Source organism: Mustelus asterias, chromosome 12 (assembly GCF_964213995.1).
Source record: "Mustelus asterias chromosome 12, sMusAst1.hap1.1, whole genome shotgun sequence".
NCBI lineage: Eukaryota > Metazoa > Chordata > Chondrichthyes > Carcharhiniformes > Triakidae > Mustelus > Mustelus asterias.
The window spans coordinates 56762076-56775501 of record NC_135812.1 but is presented as its reverse complement, the minus strand read 5'-3'; the positions used below and the strand labels follow the sequence as shown (position 1 = coordinate 56775501).

The following is a 13426-nucleotide window of genomic DNA, read 5'->3' as shown; positions in this document are numbered from 1 at the left end:
CAGCATGACGTCCAGGTCAGTGTGAGCAATGACACAGCAGTCCCTAATGCCTGATTCCCAGTGCTGATCAATTAGGTGTCCTTGGGAAGGTGAGAATGACAACATTTTAAGAAAGAATTTCAACAGCACCTTCCAAACCTGTGACCACTACCACCAAGAAGGACAACAGCAGCAGATATATGGGAACACTACCACCTGGAGACTTCTTCCAAATCACAAACCACCCTGACTTTGAAATATATCGGTCGTTTCTTCACAGTCACTGGGTCAAAATCCTGGAATTCCCGCCCTAACAGCACTGTGGGTGTTTCTACATCACATGGACTGCAGAGGTTCAAGAAGGCAGCTCACCACCACATTCTCAAAGGCAATTAAAGGGGCAATAAATGCTGGGCGAGCCAGCGACTCCCACACCTCGGGAAAGAATTTTAAACATTTAAAAGAAAAGATTATCTTTGGTCACAAAGTATCACTCTGATTTGCTGACTCCACCAAACCAATAGCAGATCCAGCCCACCACTTGACCAATACCAATGCAGGAAGCAAAATATGTAGAAGTGTACCTGCTGATAAAATCCGGGAATGGAATTCTGATAGGATAGCCTTCCTTCTGAATGTGAATTACCTCCATGATACCAGAGTGTCTGAGTTGGGCACCAACGCACTCTACATCAAAATGGCCAGGGATCTGTCAAACACAGCCGTTAAAGGAGCAATGAAATCAAAGTAGAAAACAACATTAAACAAACACTAGCACCATCCTGAGCTGTCTCTGCACTCCCCAGTCACCTCCTGCGTGCTAATGCACGTTCCCAGGGTAGCTGGAAGCTGATTACAGTCAGCCAGTCAGTGCAAACATGATTTGTCCAATATCTCAGCTGTTTAATCTAAATAAAGAAATCAGTCAGACATGCTTACAGAACTTACAGAATAACGAGAGGCCTAGATAGAGTGGACGTGGAGAGGATGTTTCCACTAGTGGCAGAGACACAACCTCAGAGTGAAGGGACGCTCCTTTAAAACCGAGACGAGGAGGAATTTCTTCAGCCAGAGGGTGGTGAATCTGTGGAACTCATTGCCAGAGGGCGATGGAGGCCAGATCATTGAGTCATTAAAGGTCATTAAGACAGAGATAGATAGGTTTTTGATCAATAAGTGGATCAAGGGTTACGGGAGAAGGCAGGATATTCTCTGCCAGGTTAGCGTGAGTGATGAGACAATAGTCCCCAGTAAAGTAAAGTTTATTTATTAGTCACAAATATGCTTACATTAACACTGCAATGAAGTTATTGTGAAATTCCCCTAGTTACCACAGTCTGGCACCTGTTTGGGTCATCCACCTAATGTCTGATTCCCAGTGCTGATCAATTAGGTGTCCATGGGTAGGTGGGGATAATGGGGATGAGAATCATATCAGCCATGATTGAATGGCGGAGCAGATTCGATGGACTGAATGGCCTAATTCTGCTCCTCTATTGTATGGTCTTATGCAACAAAATGTTCTGTCCTGGTTCAAAGATCTTCCAAGTTGTACATTAATATTGACAGTTTTAAGGGGAGGTGTTGATGGCTGAGAGAGAAGGGAATAGAGGAATGTGAGGGCAGGCCAGGAAGAGGAACTTAGACTGGGAGGAGGTTTGAGTGCAAACATCAGTGTAGACCAGTTGGGCTGAAAGTTTTGTTTCAAAGCTCCAGAGTCCACATCATTCTATTCAATGTAACTCAGAAATGTTACAGTTCCTCACTGGTGAGTGGGTGCTCTGGATGCAGAATTCTGGAAAACAAAGTTTAGTCTGTCTGGATAAACTGATAATCCTGTATTTCAGATTACTGATTCCCTCTTACTGCCTCTGTCTGTAAGCAGAAAGTGTGTGCAATGTGTTTTTAAAGTTAGGCGGTCCAATTTACTAACAATCCACAGCAAACTCCAGTTAGGATTAACTCAGAAGGTTAGTTTATATTCCACATTCACTGACACAAGGAACATCCGACTCCACAAAAACACACTCACTAGCGCGCGCGCGTGCACACACACGCACACGAGTGCGCACACATACACAGTGAGAATAGAGAGAAGGAGCTTTTGAGTACAACTGAAATGAATATTAGTTAATGTGATTTCCAAAGTCAGAGACCAGTGAGAAATTCTTTCACATCAGCATTCAAGTTCAGCTGACTGAAAATGGCAGTTGATGCTGACCACAAGATGAAGTAGGAATATTCAGGACTGGGTCGGTCTGGTATGAAATCTTCCTGTTGTGGAGATGCCGGCGTTGGACTGGGGTAAGCACAGTAAGAAGTCTCACAACACCAGGTTAAAGTCCAACAGGTTTATTTGGTAGCAAATACCATAAGCTTTCGTATTTGCTACCAAATAAACCTGTTGGACTTTAACCTGGTGTTGTGAGACTTCTTAATGAAATCTTCCAGCAGAGACAGGTTTCGAGGTACAGGTTGTTATTCTGCCTGGAGGGCTCTGCTCCAGATATTACTGTAGATGTCTATTTCCCAGCCCCCTAAGGCATATAGGGATTTAAAAAAGGTCACTGGAGTCATGATGCCTTCCTTCTCCATGCTGAATTCAAATAAGGGATATTTATCCTATTGTGCATTGGAGATGTGAAATGCGGGACAGACTTTGGTTATAAATGAATGGAGCCTTATTAATGGTGCGAGATTTCTTCCATGCTGCTTCTTCTCTCTGTTTCCACACTAGGTCTATCACATAATTTCCGGTACATTCATTTATACAGCACAGTTCCAGTAAGCCGATGGGAATAAATACAAATATATAAAATTTGCTTCCCCTCCATCTTAGATTGAACATCCCCAAATAAGTCAAAACAAGTTCACCATGAATAATAGTCAATATGTCAAGGTGGTCTGCAGGTCGTCGCTCTGGGAATGGTTGATGGCGAACATCTGGCGTCATTATCCTTGCACTGATGCCATTGGTGATTGGTTCTTTGCTGTAGAATGTGTGGTATTCTGGTAGACCAGCAAAAATTTGTGAAGACATTTAATGAGCAAACCTTGTTCCTTCGTTGCTTTCATGGTGTGTTTCAGAGTTTGGATGAGGCATCCTGCTGGTCCATTAATAGCAGGGTGATATGGTGTGGATTTAATGTGTTGAATAATGTTTTCTTATAGGAAGTTCTCAAATTTCTGAGAGACAGATTGAGGTCCGTTGTCACTTACCAGCTGTTCAGGAAATCCAAGGCAATTAAATACTTCTAGCTTCTCGATAGTTTTCTCAGATGAGGTAGTTGTCACCACGGTTACCTATGACCATTTGGTGTGAGCATTAACCATTAAGAAGAACATATGTCCTTTGAAGGGACCTGCAAAATGCACACATTGCCAAGCCTCTTCAGACCATTTGCATGGATAACTTATTGTTATTTTCTTCATGTGCAGATTGCACAATGGCCTTCATGTAGCTGCTCTAACACCTGTTTCCTCAATGTTGGCGGAATGATCACTCTAAACTCCCATAGGAGACATCCTGACTGTACTGACAGCTCCAGTCTCCTGGAAAGGTAGGGTTTCAGGTTAGGTTTTAGTTCTGAACTTTTTCCTTGTAAAACCACATCCATCACTTCTGAGAGGACAGAATCGTTCTGAGTGTGTTTTCTCACTTGCCTAGAAGTGACAGGTGTGTTGTCTACTTGTTCAGAGTAGATGATATTCCCCTTTGAGCAGTCCAAAGAACTGCCCGATAGCAGCAATCTTGAAAGTCCATCCATGTTACAATGTAAATTAGTGGTATTTAATGGTGGAGGTACGTCCAGATGAAAGAAATGCTAATTGCTGCAAATGACGGAACTCCCATGTGTGGTCCAAAAATGTTAGTGAATGGACAATGGTCCGTCAGCAATGTAAACTCTTTCCCATACAGAGACTAATGGAATTTCTTTACTCCAAAAATTATCCCCAGTGCTTCCCGTTCAATCTGGGCAGTGTTATTGTCAGCTTTGCTCAAGATTCAAGAAACAAAAGCAATGGGTCTCTCTTCACTCGATGGCATGCTGTGGGATACCACCACTCCTACACCATAAGGGGATGTATCAAAGAACAAAGAACAAAGGAAATTACAGCACAGGAACAGGCCCTTCGGCCCCCCAAGCCTGCACCGACCATGCTGCCCGACTTAACTAAAACCCCCTACGCTTCCGGGGACCATATCCCTCTATTCCCATCTCATTCATGTACTTGTCAGAAGACGCCCCTTAAAAGTCACTACCGTATCCGCTTCCACTACCTCCCCTGCAACGAGTTCCAGGCACCCACCACTCTCTGTGTAAAACATCTGCCTCATACATCTCTTTTAAAGCTTGCCCCTCGCACCTTAAACCTATGCCCCCGAGTAATTGACTCTTCCACCCTGGGAAAAAGCTTCTGACTATCCACTCTGTCCATGCTTCTCATAATCTTGTAGACTTCTATCAGGTCTCCCCTCAACCTCCGTCGCTCCAGTGAGAACAAACCAAGTTTCTCCAACCTCTCCGCATAGCTAATGCCCTCCATACCAGGCAACATCCTGGTAAATCTTTTCTGTACCCTCTCCAAAGCCTCCACATCCTTCTGGTAGTGTAGCGACCAGAATTGAACACTATATTCCAAGTGCGGCCTAACTAAGGTTCTGACTTGCCAATTTTTAAACTCAATACCCCGGCCGATGAAGGCAAGCATGCCATATGCCTTCTTGACTACCTTCTCCACCTGCATTGCCACTTTCAGTGACCTGTGTACCTGTACACCCAGATCCCTTTGCCTATCAATACTCCTAAAGGTTCTGCCATTTACTGTCTAACAAGCTAACTGTATGGGTAGAGAAGGATCAAAATGTGTGAGAGTTTCAGACTCTTAAGTAACACTTCTTTGGCCTGCATGAAGGAATTATTGCACTGATCTAACCACTTCCATGTCTTGTTCTGGCACAGAGGTTATGTAATTTTTTTAAAAGATTACACCACAGAAAAAGGCCCTTTGGCCCTCCAAGCCTGCACCGACCATGCTGCCCGACTGAACTAAAACCCCTTACCCTTCCGGGGACCATATCCCTCTATACCCATCCTATTCATGTATTTGTCAAGGCATCCCTTAAAAGTTACTATCATATCTGCTTCCACTATCTCCCCTGGCAGCGAGTTCCAGGCACCCACCACCTTCTATGTAAAAAACTTGCCTTTACATTTCCTTTGGACAGCACGGTGTCACAGTGGGTAGCACAGCTGCCTCACAACACCAGGGACGCATTTTCGAATCCCGACTAGGGTGTAGTTTGCCCCATTCTCCCCGTGTCTGTGTGGGTTTCCTCTGGGTGCTCTGGTTTCCTCCCACAGTCCAAAGATGTGCAGGTTAGGTGCATTGGCCATGCTAAATTCTCCCTCAGTGTACCTGAACAGGCGCTGGAGTGTGGTGACTGGGGGATTTTCACAGTAATGTCATTGCAGTGTTAATGTAAGCCTACTTGTGACTAATAAATAAACTTTAAACCTTGCCCTCACACCTTAAACCTATGCCCCTGGTAACTGACTCTTCCACCCTAGGAGAAAGCTTCTGACTATCCACTCTGTCCATGCCCCTCATAATCTGGTAGACTTCTATCAGATCGCCCCTCAACCACCGTCATTCAAGTGAGAATAGTTTCAGAATTGTTGCCAAGTTTAGGACTTCCATAAATGATCTTCCATAATAATTCAATAATCCTAGGAAGGAATGTAACTGGTTAATATCCTTAGGTGTAACCATCTCAGTGATGGCCTTAACTTTAGGAGGAGATTTGCCCATGGCATCAATCACTCAATGGAGGATTGGAAAAACTCACAGTTGTCTTCCAATCTCTGGAGAGTGGCATCCAAATTTCAAAGATGTTCCTCTTCATCTCTTCCAGTGACCAGGATGTCATCCAGATAACACTGGACCCCGCTCAGTCCACTCAGGATCTGATCCATTGCTCTTTGAAACAAAGCAGGAGTATCTGTGATACCAAACAGCAATCTTCAGTACTGGAACAAGCCTTTGTATCATGATTATCAGGAGTTCATGTGATTTCTTCCCACATTCATCTGCTCAGGTCAACTTTGCTGAAATTTTGCCCTCCAGCCAATCTCGCAAACAATGGGTACTGTTCAAAGCACTGGATTTATGGTGACCTTGAAGTCTCCGCAAATCCTCACAAATCCATCTTTCTTGGTGACTGGAACAAAGGGCGCGGCCTAGTCACTGATGCTGACAGGTTCCAGAATTCCAGTCTTCACCAGTCACTCCAAGTCAGCCTCCACCTTGGCCTAATAGCAGATAATACAGATGTTGCCTTCAAGTGTTTTGTTTGGTTTCCACCTTTTATTTTCAGTTGGACTGTAACGTCCTTCATGCTCCCTAATTCTCAGTTGAAAACAATAGTATGTTTCTTTAAAATTTTCATGAGACGGCACGGTGGCACAGTGGTTAACACTGCTGCCTCACAGTGCCAGGGACCCGGGTTCAATTTCGGTCTCAGGTCACTGTCTGTGTGGAGTTTGCACGTTCTCCCCGTGTCTGCATGGGATTCCTCTGGGTGCTCTGGTTTCATCCCACACTCCAAAGATGTGTGAGTTAGGTTGATTGGCTATGCTAGATTGACCCTAGTGTCAGGGGGATTTGCTGGGTAAACATATGGGGCTATGGGAATAGGGCCTGGGTGGCATTGTGGTCGGTGCAGATTTGATGGGCTGAATGGCCACTTTCTGCACTCTAGGGATTCTATGATTCTATCGGACCTGATCCTCCATTGGTCGACATGTTGATTTCAGTGCAGTTCAGTTGAACTTTCTCCAGCCGTGTATGACCTGTCAACGCTGGAGCATTTCCCTTCGCTACGTGTAGCGACAAATCTGCTTTTGCCCATTCGGTTGCACAGTCACTTCAATGTGGCCCTTCAGAGGAACCAGTTCTCCTGTGTGTCTTCAGACTATCCTTCATGGCCTTAAGGGAAAGTGTTTGAGTTTCTTGCTGTAGATAGTTTCTGGCATTAGCGAGATTGCTGCCCCAGTCAACAGCCACCCTTCCTGGCTCTCCTTGCAGCAGTGGAGTAACCCTGTATCTGTGCGTCGTACCAGCAATAGCTAGCACATTTAGTGATAGCTCCTCCTCTGACTGTGTGCTAGTCTCTGCAATCTTTTCGATCCTGTTGTCCATCATGGACGTTTCTCCTTTCATTTTGTTTAAGTGCTCTTTTGGCCTGTTTCTTATTTTATTCATAGCTCGCTTTTTCTTCCTGCACGCAAGCTTTGTGTATTTTTTTTTCACAGCTTCGACATTCCATGTCTTTATACCAGAAATTAAGCATCAGAATGCCCTGGCTTTGCACACCGCTACCATGTACAAGTTTTGATGTCTTTGCATGTTGCTTCAATGGACATTTGCTTCATTTTGTATATTCGAGTACACAAACTCAATTGCTGGGCTTTCTTTGCAGTCCGAAACAGCGACTTCAATGGCCTTCTGCACAGTAACATTACTCTCAGTTCACAGTCGCTTCACTGTGTAAAATGCAAACAAACCTGTGCCAAATAGTGTCATTCAGCACATCTCCAAACTCAATATTCTGCAAGTCTTAAACACCGCCATGACTTGCGTGGATGACTCCCCCTCCTCTTGGTTTCTTCTATGGATTTCAAAGAGTGCTGTAGGCACCGAGGTTTTGGTGAAAAATGTGCTGCCAGAATGTTCACGATCTGTTTGTACATTTTAGCGCCGGGCTTGTCAAGTTGCTCTAAACTATGGAGGAGGTTAAAAGTTTTTACCCCCATCATGCTCAGGAAAGTGGCACCATAATATCTTCAGCTATTTTGTTTGTCTGCACAAAATAGTAAAATTGCTCAATATTGGAGCTCCATCACTCCACATTTTTGTTTAAATGTCCCACGATCCCAAAAACCCTTTCCAGCAACTACCTCAATTTTCTTGGTATCCTTTAAAATGGGTCTGGACAGTCCCAGGCGTGCTAGGAGACTGTTGGCAGATCTGGAGGCATAACGAGTTCTGATGTGCCAGTCTCCTGGTGATACAAGGGGGTGTGAGATTATACAAGGAGGTGTGGGATTCCAGCAGCTGAGCAAAGATTTATTTTGTTCTTGTAACTTCTGGGGATAGGTCCCAGACAAAGGGCCAACCCTGTCCTTAGATGACTTGCAGCAACCATCATTTTAGTTCAGCAGCAAATACATTTTTAAAAATAATAATAAAGTTTTGAATGTCTGGTGTTGGGCTTCTCCTCATATTGCAGGAACCCAACATCTGTCTGAACAAATTGGAGAAATGTATACATGGGTTTGTGTGTTTCAATCAGGAAGCGGATCTGAATGTGCAGATCTGTTCTAGGGAGGGACTCCAGAAGCTGGTCATTTCAGGCACATTGGCCAAGCATTTCAGAGCTCCTCCCCTGGCCAACATTAATCACAAGCCCTCTCTGTTAGCCCTGCAAAGTCTGCCAGGTAATGACCATGCCCCATCTGCTGCATGGTTTTTGCAAGAGGATTTAAGGATTAAAAACTTTTGCAATGAATGACTACAATCCTCATTCTTTTAAGGCAGTCTCTAGGGCACGAGGACCCTGGTTGAATGGGTTCTAAAATGGTTGCTAAATCCAATGTGTGATCTGCAGACTCTGCCACATGTGGGGTAGATGATGCTTGAAGGGTTGGGTAGATGTATTGTTTGGAGATTTGTGCGTTCTCTCAAATGCCTCAATTTCACCTCTACACATTCCAGAGATAGTCCACAATGTGTTCAATGCCTTTCTGAATGAACTTCTCCATTTTGGTGGGTCACAAGTCAGGGTGTCCCATGAGTCAGCAGGTACAATTGACCTCTTCACAAATGCTTTGAGGACATCCCTAATGCAGTTCCATTGTCCTCCAGGGGATCTCCTGCAGTGTCTGAGTTCTGAGTAGAACAGTTTCTTCAGGAGTCTAGTGTCAGACATGCAAACGAAATGTCCCACTCAGCAGAGCTGGTTTTGAGTGATTAGTGCCTTGATTCTGTTGAAACTGGCTTGGGAGAGAACCCTGCTATTGGGCCATCTTTCCTTGCGAAGGCACTGCTGCTGGTACTCCTCCTGTGTGTTGAGGTGCCTGCTGTATGTTGTCCAAGTCACTGAGCGTGGGGATCACTGCTGTCTGGTAAACATCGTCTTAGGTTGGGATCCAGCTCCTCAAATACACTATTCCTCAGTCAGTCAAAGGCTGCGCTGACACTTGGATGTAATAATGAATGCTGCAACAACTGTTTATCTTAAAACAATGAGCAAAGATGGACTGAGTGGCCTTCTTCATCCATAACTGTGGCATGATCATGTTAATTGAATTATCTTAGATTGAGTTATGTTATAAACTGATGTCATAGAAAGATGTTAACACTGATAAATGAAGTCAACAACCTAAAATTACTTGACCTTCGTACAAGATGGTGAGCAAATCCTGAAAATTATTCCATGGTGATCAATGTGCAAAAAGAAACTACCTGACAATAGATAGCTGAACAGTGGTGGAATTTGGAAGGGATTAAACTAAGAACAGATGTCATGTTTTGGCTCTTAAGAGTCAATGGTCGTCAAAGTTTAACTTGTTGAAAATCAGTCTTGTGTGGAGAGGAGTCTTTGTTTATGTGTTTAATTTAATTTAAAAGCCAGCCTTCTGAAACTGATAGGTAATGATTGACAGTAAAGATGTCACGGCCTTGGAGAGAATGCAGAGGAGATTTATGAGAATGATACCAGAAATCAGGAACTTAAATTGTGTGGGGGCACCAAAGAAAGTGAAATTATCTTCTTTGAAGCAGAGAGTATTTAAAGGAGGTATTTAATTATGGTCTTCAAAATGGTGGCTGGCTTTGATAGGACAAATAGGGAGAAGTTGTTTCCACTTAAGGGTCAGGATTCAAAAGAGACTGAGCCAAGATAATTGGCAAAGGAACCAGAGCGAAACTGAACGGATTTTTAAAAAATCCAGTGAGTGGTTACGATCTGCAATGTTGGGGGAAGCAGGTGCAATGGTAACTTTTAAAAGGGGATTGGATATACAGCTGAAAAAGGAATTATTTGCAGGCCAATGTGCAAATAACAAGGAAATTGAATGAATTCTGTCCCAAAGAGCCAGCACAGACATGAAGGGCCAAATAGTCCTGTAACATGCTGTGGGATTTTATGATTTTATGAGACTGATTGATAAAGAAATTAAATGCCAATATATGCAAGAAGGACATTGTGCCTGAGGTAGTGTTAGTCGCGGTTTTGTTTTAGATTTGGCTTTTTTGCTTTTGATGAAGCTTTCAATAATGAGATTAGATTGTGTGGAAACGATGACCATGAGAATGTGGAATGATGCTTGAATCATTGGAACCTGGGGAACAAATTTCAGGGGAAGTATCAGTGTGGTGAGAGAGAAGCTATCAACGTAAACATAATTCTCCAAGTATCAAATATAGTATCATGCAAATCAATCAAGTGAAAGGCCAGGGGGCAAGACGGCTGAGACGGAAACACTGAGGATCTCGACTTCTGATTGAACCATAACTGTACAAAAAGACTGGACTACTTTGGCTTACACACTCCTCTTTCATTCTCCTGAGAACACTCTTTCTCCAAGTTGTAAGATTCCAGATTCAAGTTGCACTCCAGGACTTGAGCACATAAGATGTCCAAAGATGTGCAGGTTAGGTGGATTGAGTTATAGAGTCATAGAGGTGGCGGCATGGTAGCACAGTGGTTAGCACTGCTGCTTCACAGCTCCGGGGTCCCGGGTTCGATTCCCGGCTCGGGTCACTGTCTGTGTGGAGTTTGCACATTCTCCTCGTGTCTGCGTGGGTTTCCTCCGGGTGCTCCGGTTTCCTCCCACAGTCCAAAGATGTGCGGGTTAGGTTAATTGGCCAGGTTAAAAAAATTGCCCCTTAGAGTCCTGGGATGCGTAGGTTAGAGGGATTAGTGGGTAAAATATGTGGGGGTAGGGCCTGGGTGGGATTGTGGTTGGTGCAGACTCGATGGGCCGAATGGCCTCCTTCTGCACTGTAGGGTTTCTATGATTTCTATGCTAATTCACCCTATATCTCTTGCAGGTTTACAGCATGGAAACCAGGCCCTTTGGCCCAGCTTGTCCATGCTGCCCAGTTTGTACCATTAAGCTAGACCCAATTGCCTGCGTTTGGTCCATATCTCTCTGTACCCATTTTACCCATGTAACTGTCAAAATGCTTTTCAATAGACAAATTGTACCTGCCTCTACTACTACCTCTGGCAGCTCATTCAAAACATTCACACTCTCTGTGTGAAAAAATTGCTCCTCTGGACCTTTTTTGTATCTTTCCCCTCTCACCTTAAACCTATGCCCTCTAGTTTTAGACTTCCTTACCTTTGGGAAAAGGTGTTGGCTATCTGGCTGATCTATGCCCATCATTATTTTATAGACCTCTATAAGATCACCCCTAAGCCTCCTACGCTCCAAGGAAAAAAGTCCCAGTCTATCAGGCCTCTCCTTACAACTCAAGCCACCAAGTCCTGGTAGCATCCTAGTAAATCTCCTCTGCACTCTTTCTAGTTTAATAATATCCTTTCTATAATAGGGTGACCAGAACTGTACACAGTATTCCAAGTTGGCCTTACCAACATCTTGTACAACTTGAACAAGACGTCCCAATTCCTGTATTCAATATTCTAACCAATGAAACCAAGCATGACGAATGCCTTCTTCACCACCTTGTCCACCTGTGACTCCACTTTCAAGGAGCTATAAACCTGTACCCCTAGATCCCTTTGTTCTATAACTCCCCAATGCCCTACCATTAACTGAGTAAGTCCTGCCCTGGTTTGGTTTACCAAAATGCATCACTTCACATTTATCTAAATTAAACTCCATCTGCCATTTGTCAGCCCACTGGCCCAATTGATCAAGATTGGCCATAGTGGCCATACTAAGTTTCCCCTTAGTGTCAGGGGGATTATCTGGGTAAATACATGGAGTTACGTGGATAAGGCCTGGGTGGGATTATTGTAGGTGTAGACTCGATGGGCCGAATGGCCTCTTTCTGCACTGTAGGGATTCTTTGATTCTATAAATTAAGGGTGACACTCAACTGTAGTACTGAGAGAGTGCTGCACTGTCAAGGATACCACCACTGATTCTCAAAGACCAAAACATAACATCTGTTCTTAATTTAATCATTTCCAAATTCCACCACGAATCAGCTATCTATTATCAGGCAGTTTCTTTTTGCACATTGATCAACATGGAATAATTTTCAGGATTTGCTCACCAGCTTGTACGAAGGTCAGGTAATTTTAGGTTGTTGACTTCATTTATCAGTGTAAACATCTTTCTGTGGCGTCAGTTTATAACATAACTCCATCTAAGATAATTCAATTAGCAAGATCATGTCACAGTTATGGATGAGAAATGATGCCCAGTCTGTCCTCTCAGACCCCATGTCATTATTTCAAACAAAGACTTGGGTGCTCTCCCCACCTCAGTGTCCTGGCCAACATTTATTCCTCGATCAAAATCACACAAACAGACTCTCTGGTTATTATCACACAGCTGTTTGAGAGAGTTTGCTGTGTGTAAATTGGTTTCTGCATTTCCTACATTTCAACAATGACCACTCTTCAAAAAAATAAAGTAATTTATTGGCTGTAAAACACTTTTGAGACAACTACTGGCCATTAAAAGTGTTATATAAATGGAAGTCTTTTGAGGTTTTTTTTCTGTGCACACTGGGAGATGGGAACGCAACACTTTTATTCTGTTTTTTCCAGCCATTGATTTTAATAATCACAGAATTATGGAATTGAAGTTTGGAGTGAAAGCATGGAACGTTCTGATATGCATCGTAGGCTTCAGGAATACTTAAATAGAAAACCTGGGGCTTTGACTGCCAGTGGACTAAACGGGAGGAATGTAGAGAATATAGGCACATAGGAACATTGGAATTAGGAGCAGAAGTCGGCAAATTCAGCCCTTCAAGCCTGCTCCGCCATTCAATCAGATCATGGCTGATCTCTCCCTGGTCTCAAATCTACCTCCCCACCTTGTTCCCCATATCCCTCTTTTTATTACAAATATGTCTATCTCCCTTTTGAAACCATTCAATGATTCAGACTCCACCGCGCTATGGGACAGCGAGTTCCACAAATTCACCACCTTCTTTGAGAAGTAGTTACTCCTCATCTCAGTTTTAAATCATCGCCTTGCAACTTATACCTGTGACCTCTTGTTCTAGATTGCCCCATAAAAGGAAACATTTGGTCTACATTTACTTTATCAATCCCTTTTAAAATGTTATATGTCACGAACAGATCCGCTCTCATCCTTCTAAACTCCAGCGAGTACAAGCCCAAACTGTTTAATCTCTCCTCATAGGTCAACCCTTTCATCCCCGGAATCAATCTGTT

The 13426-nt window shown here is 43.6% G+C and overlaps 1 protein-coding gene across 1 annotated transcript in view; it reads right to left on the bottom strand.

Annotated features, from left to right (window-relative positions):
• Window positions 1-13426, bottom strand: part of myo15b (myosin XVB) — a 520694-nt gene that overhangs the window by 318555 nt on the left and 188713 nt on the right. The window contains exon 24 of the mRNA XM_078226038.1: window positions 564-688. Coding sequence (XP_078082164.1) covers window positions 564-688 — 125 coding nt within the window. The remainder of the gene's footprint in view (window positions 1-563; window positions 689-13426) is intronic.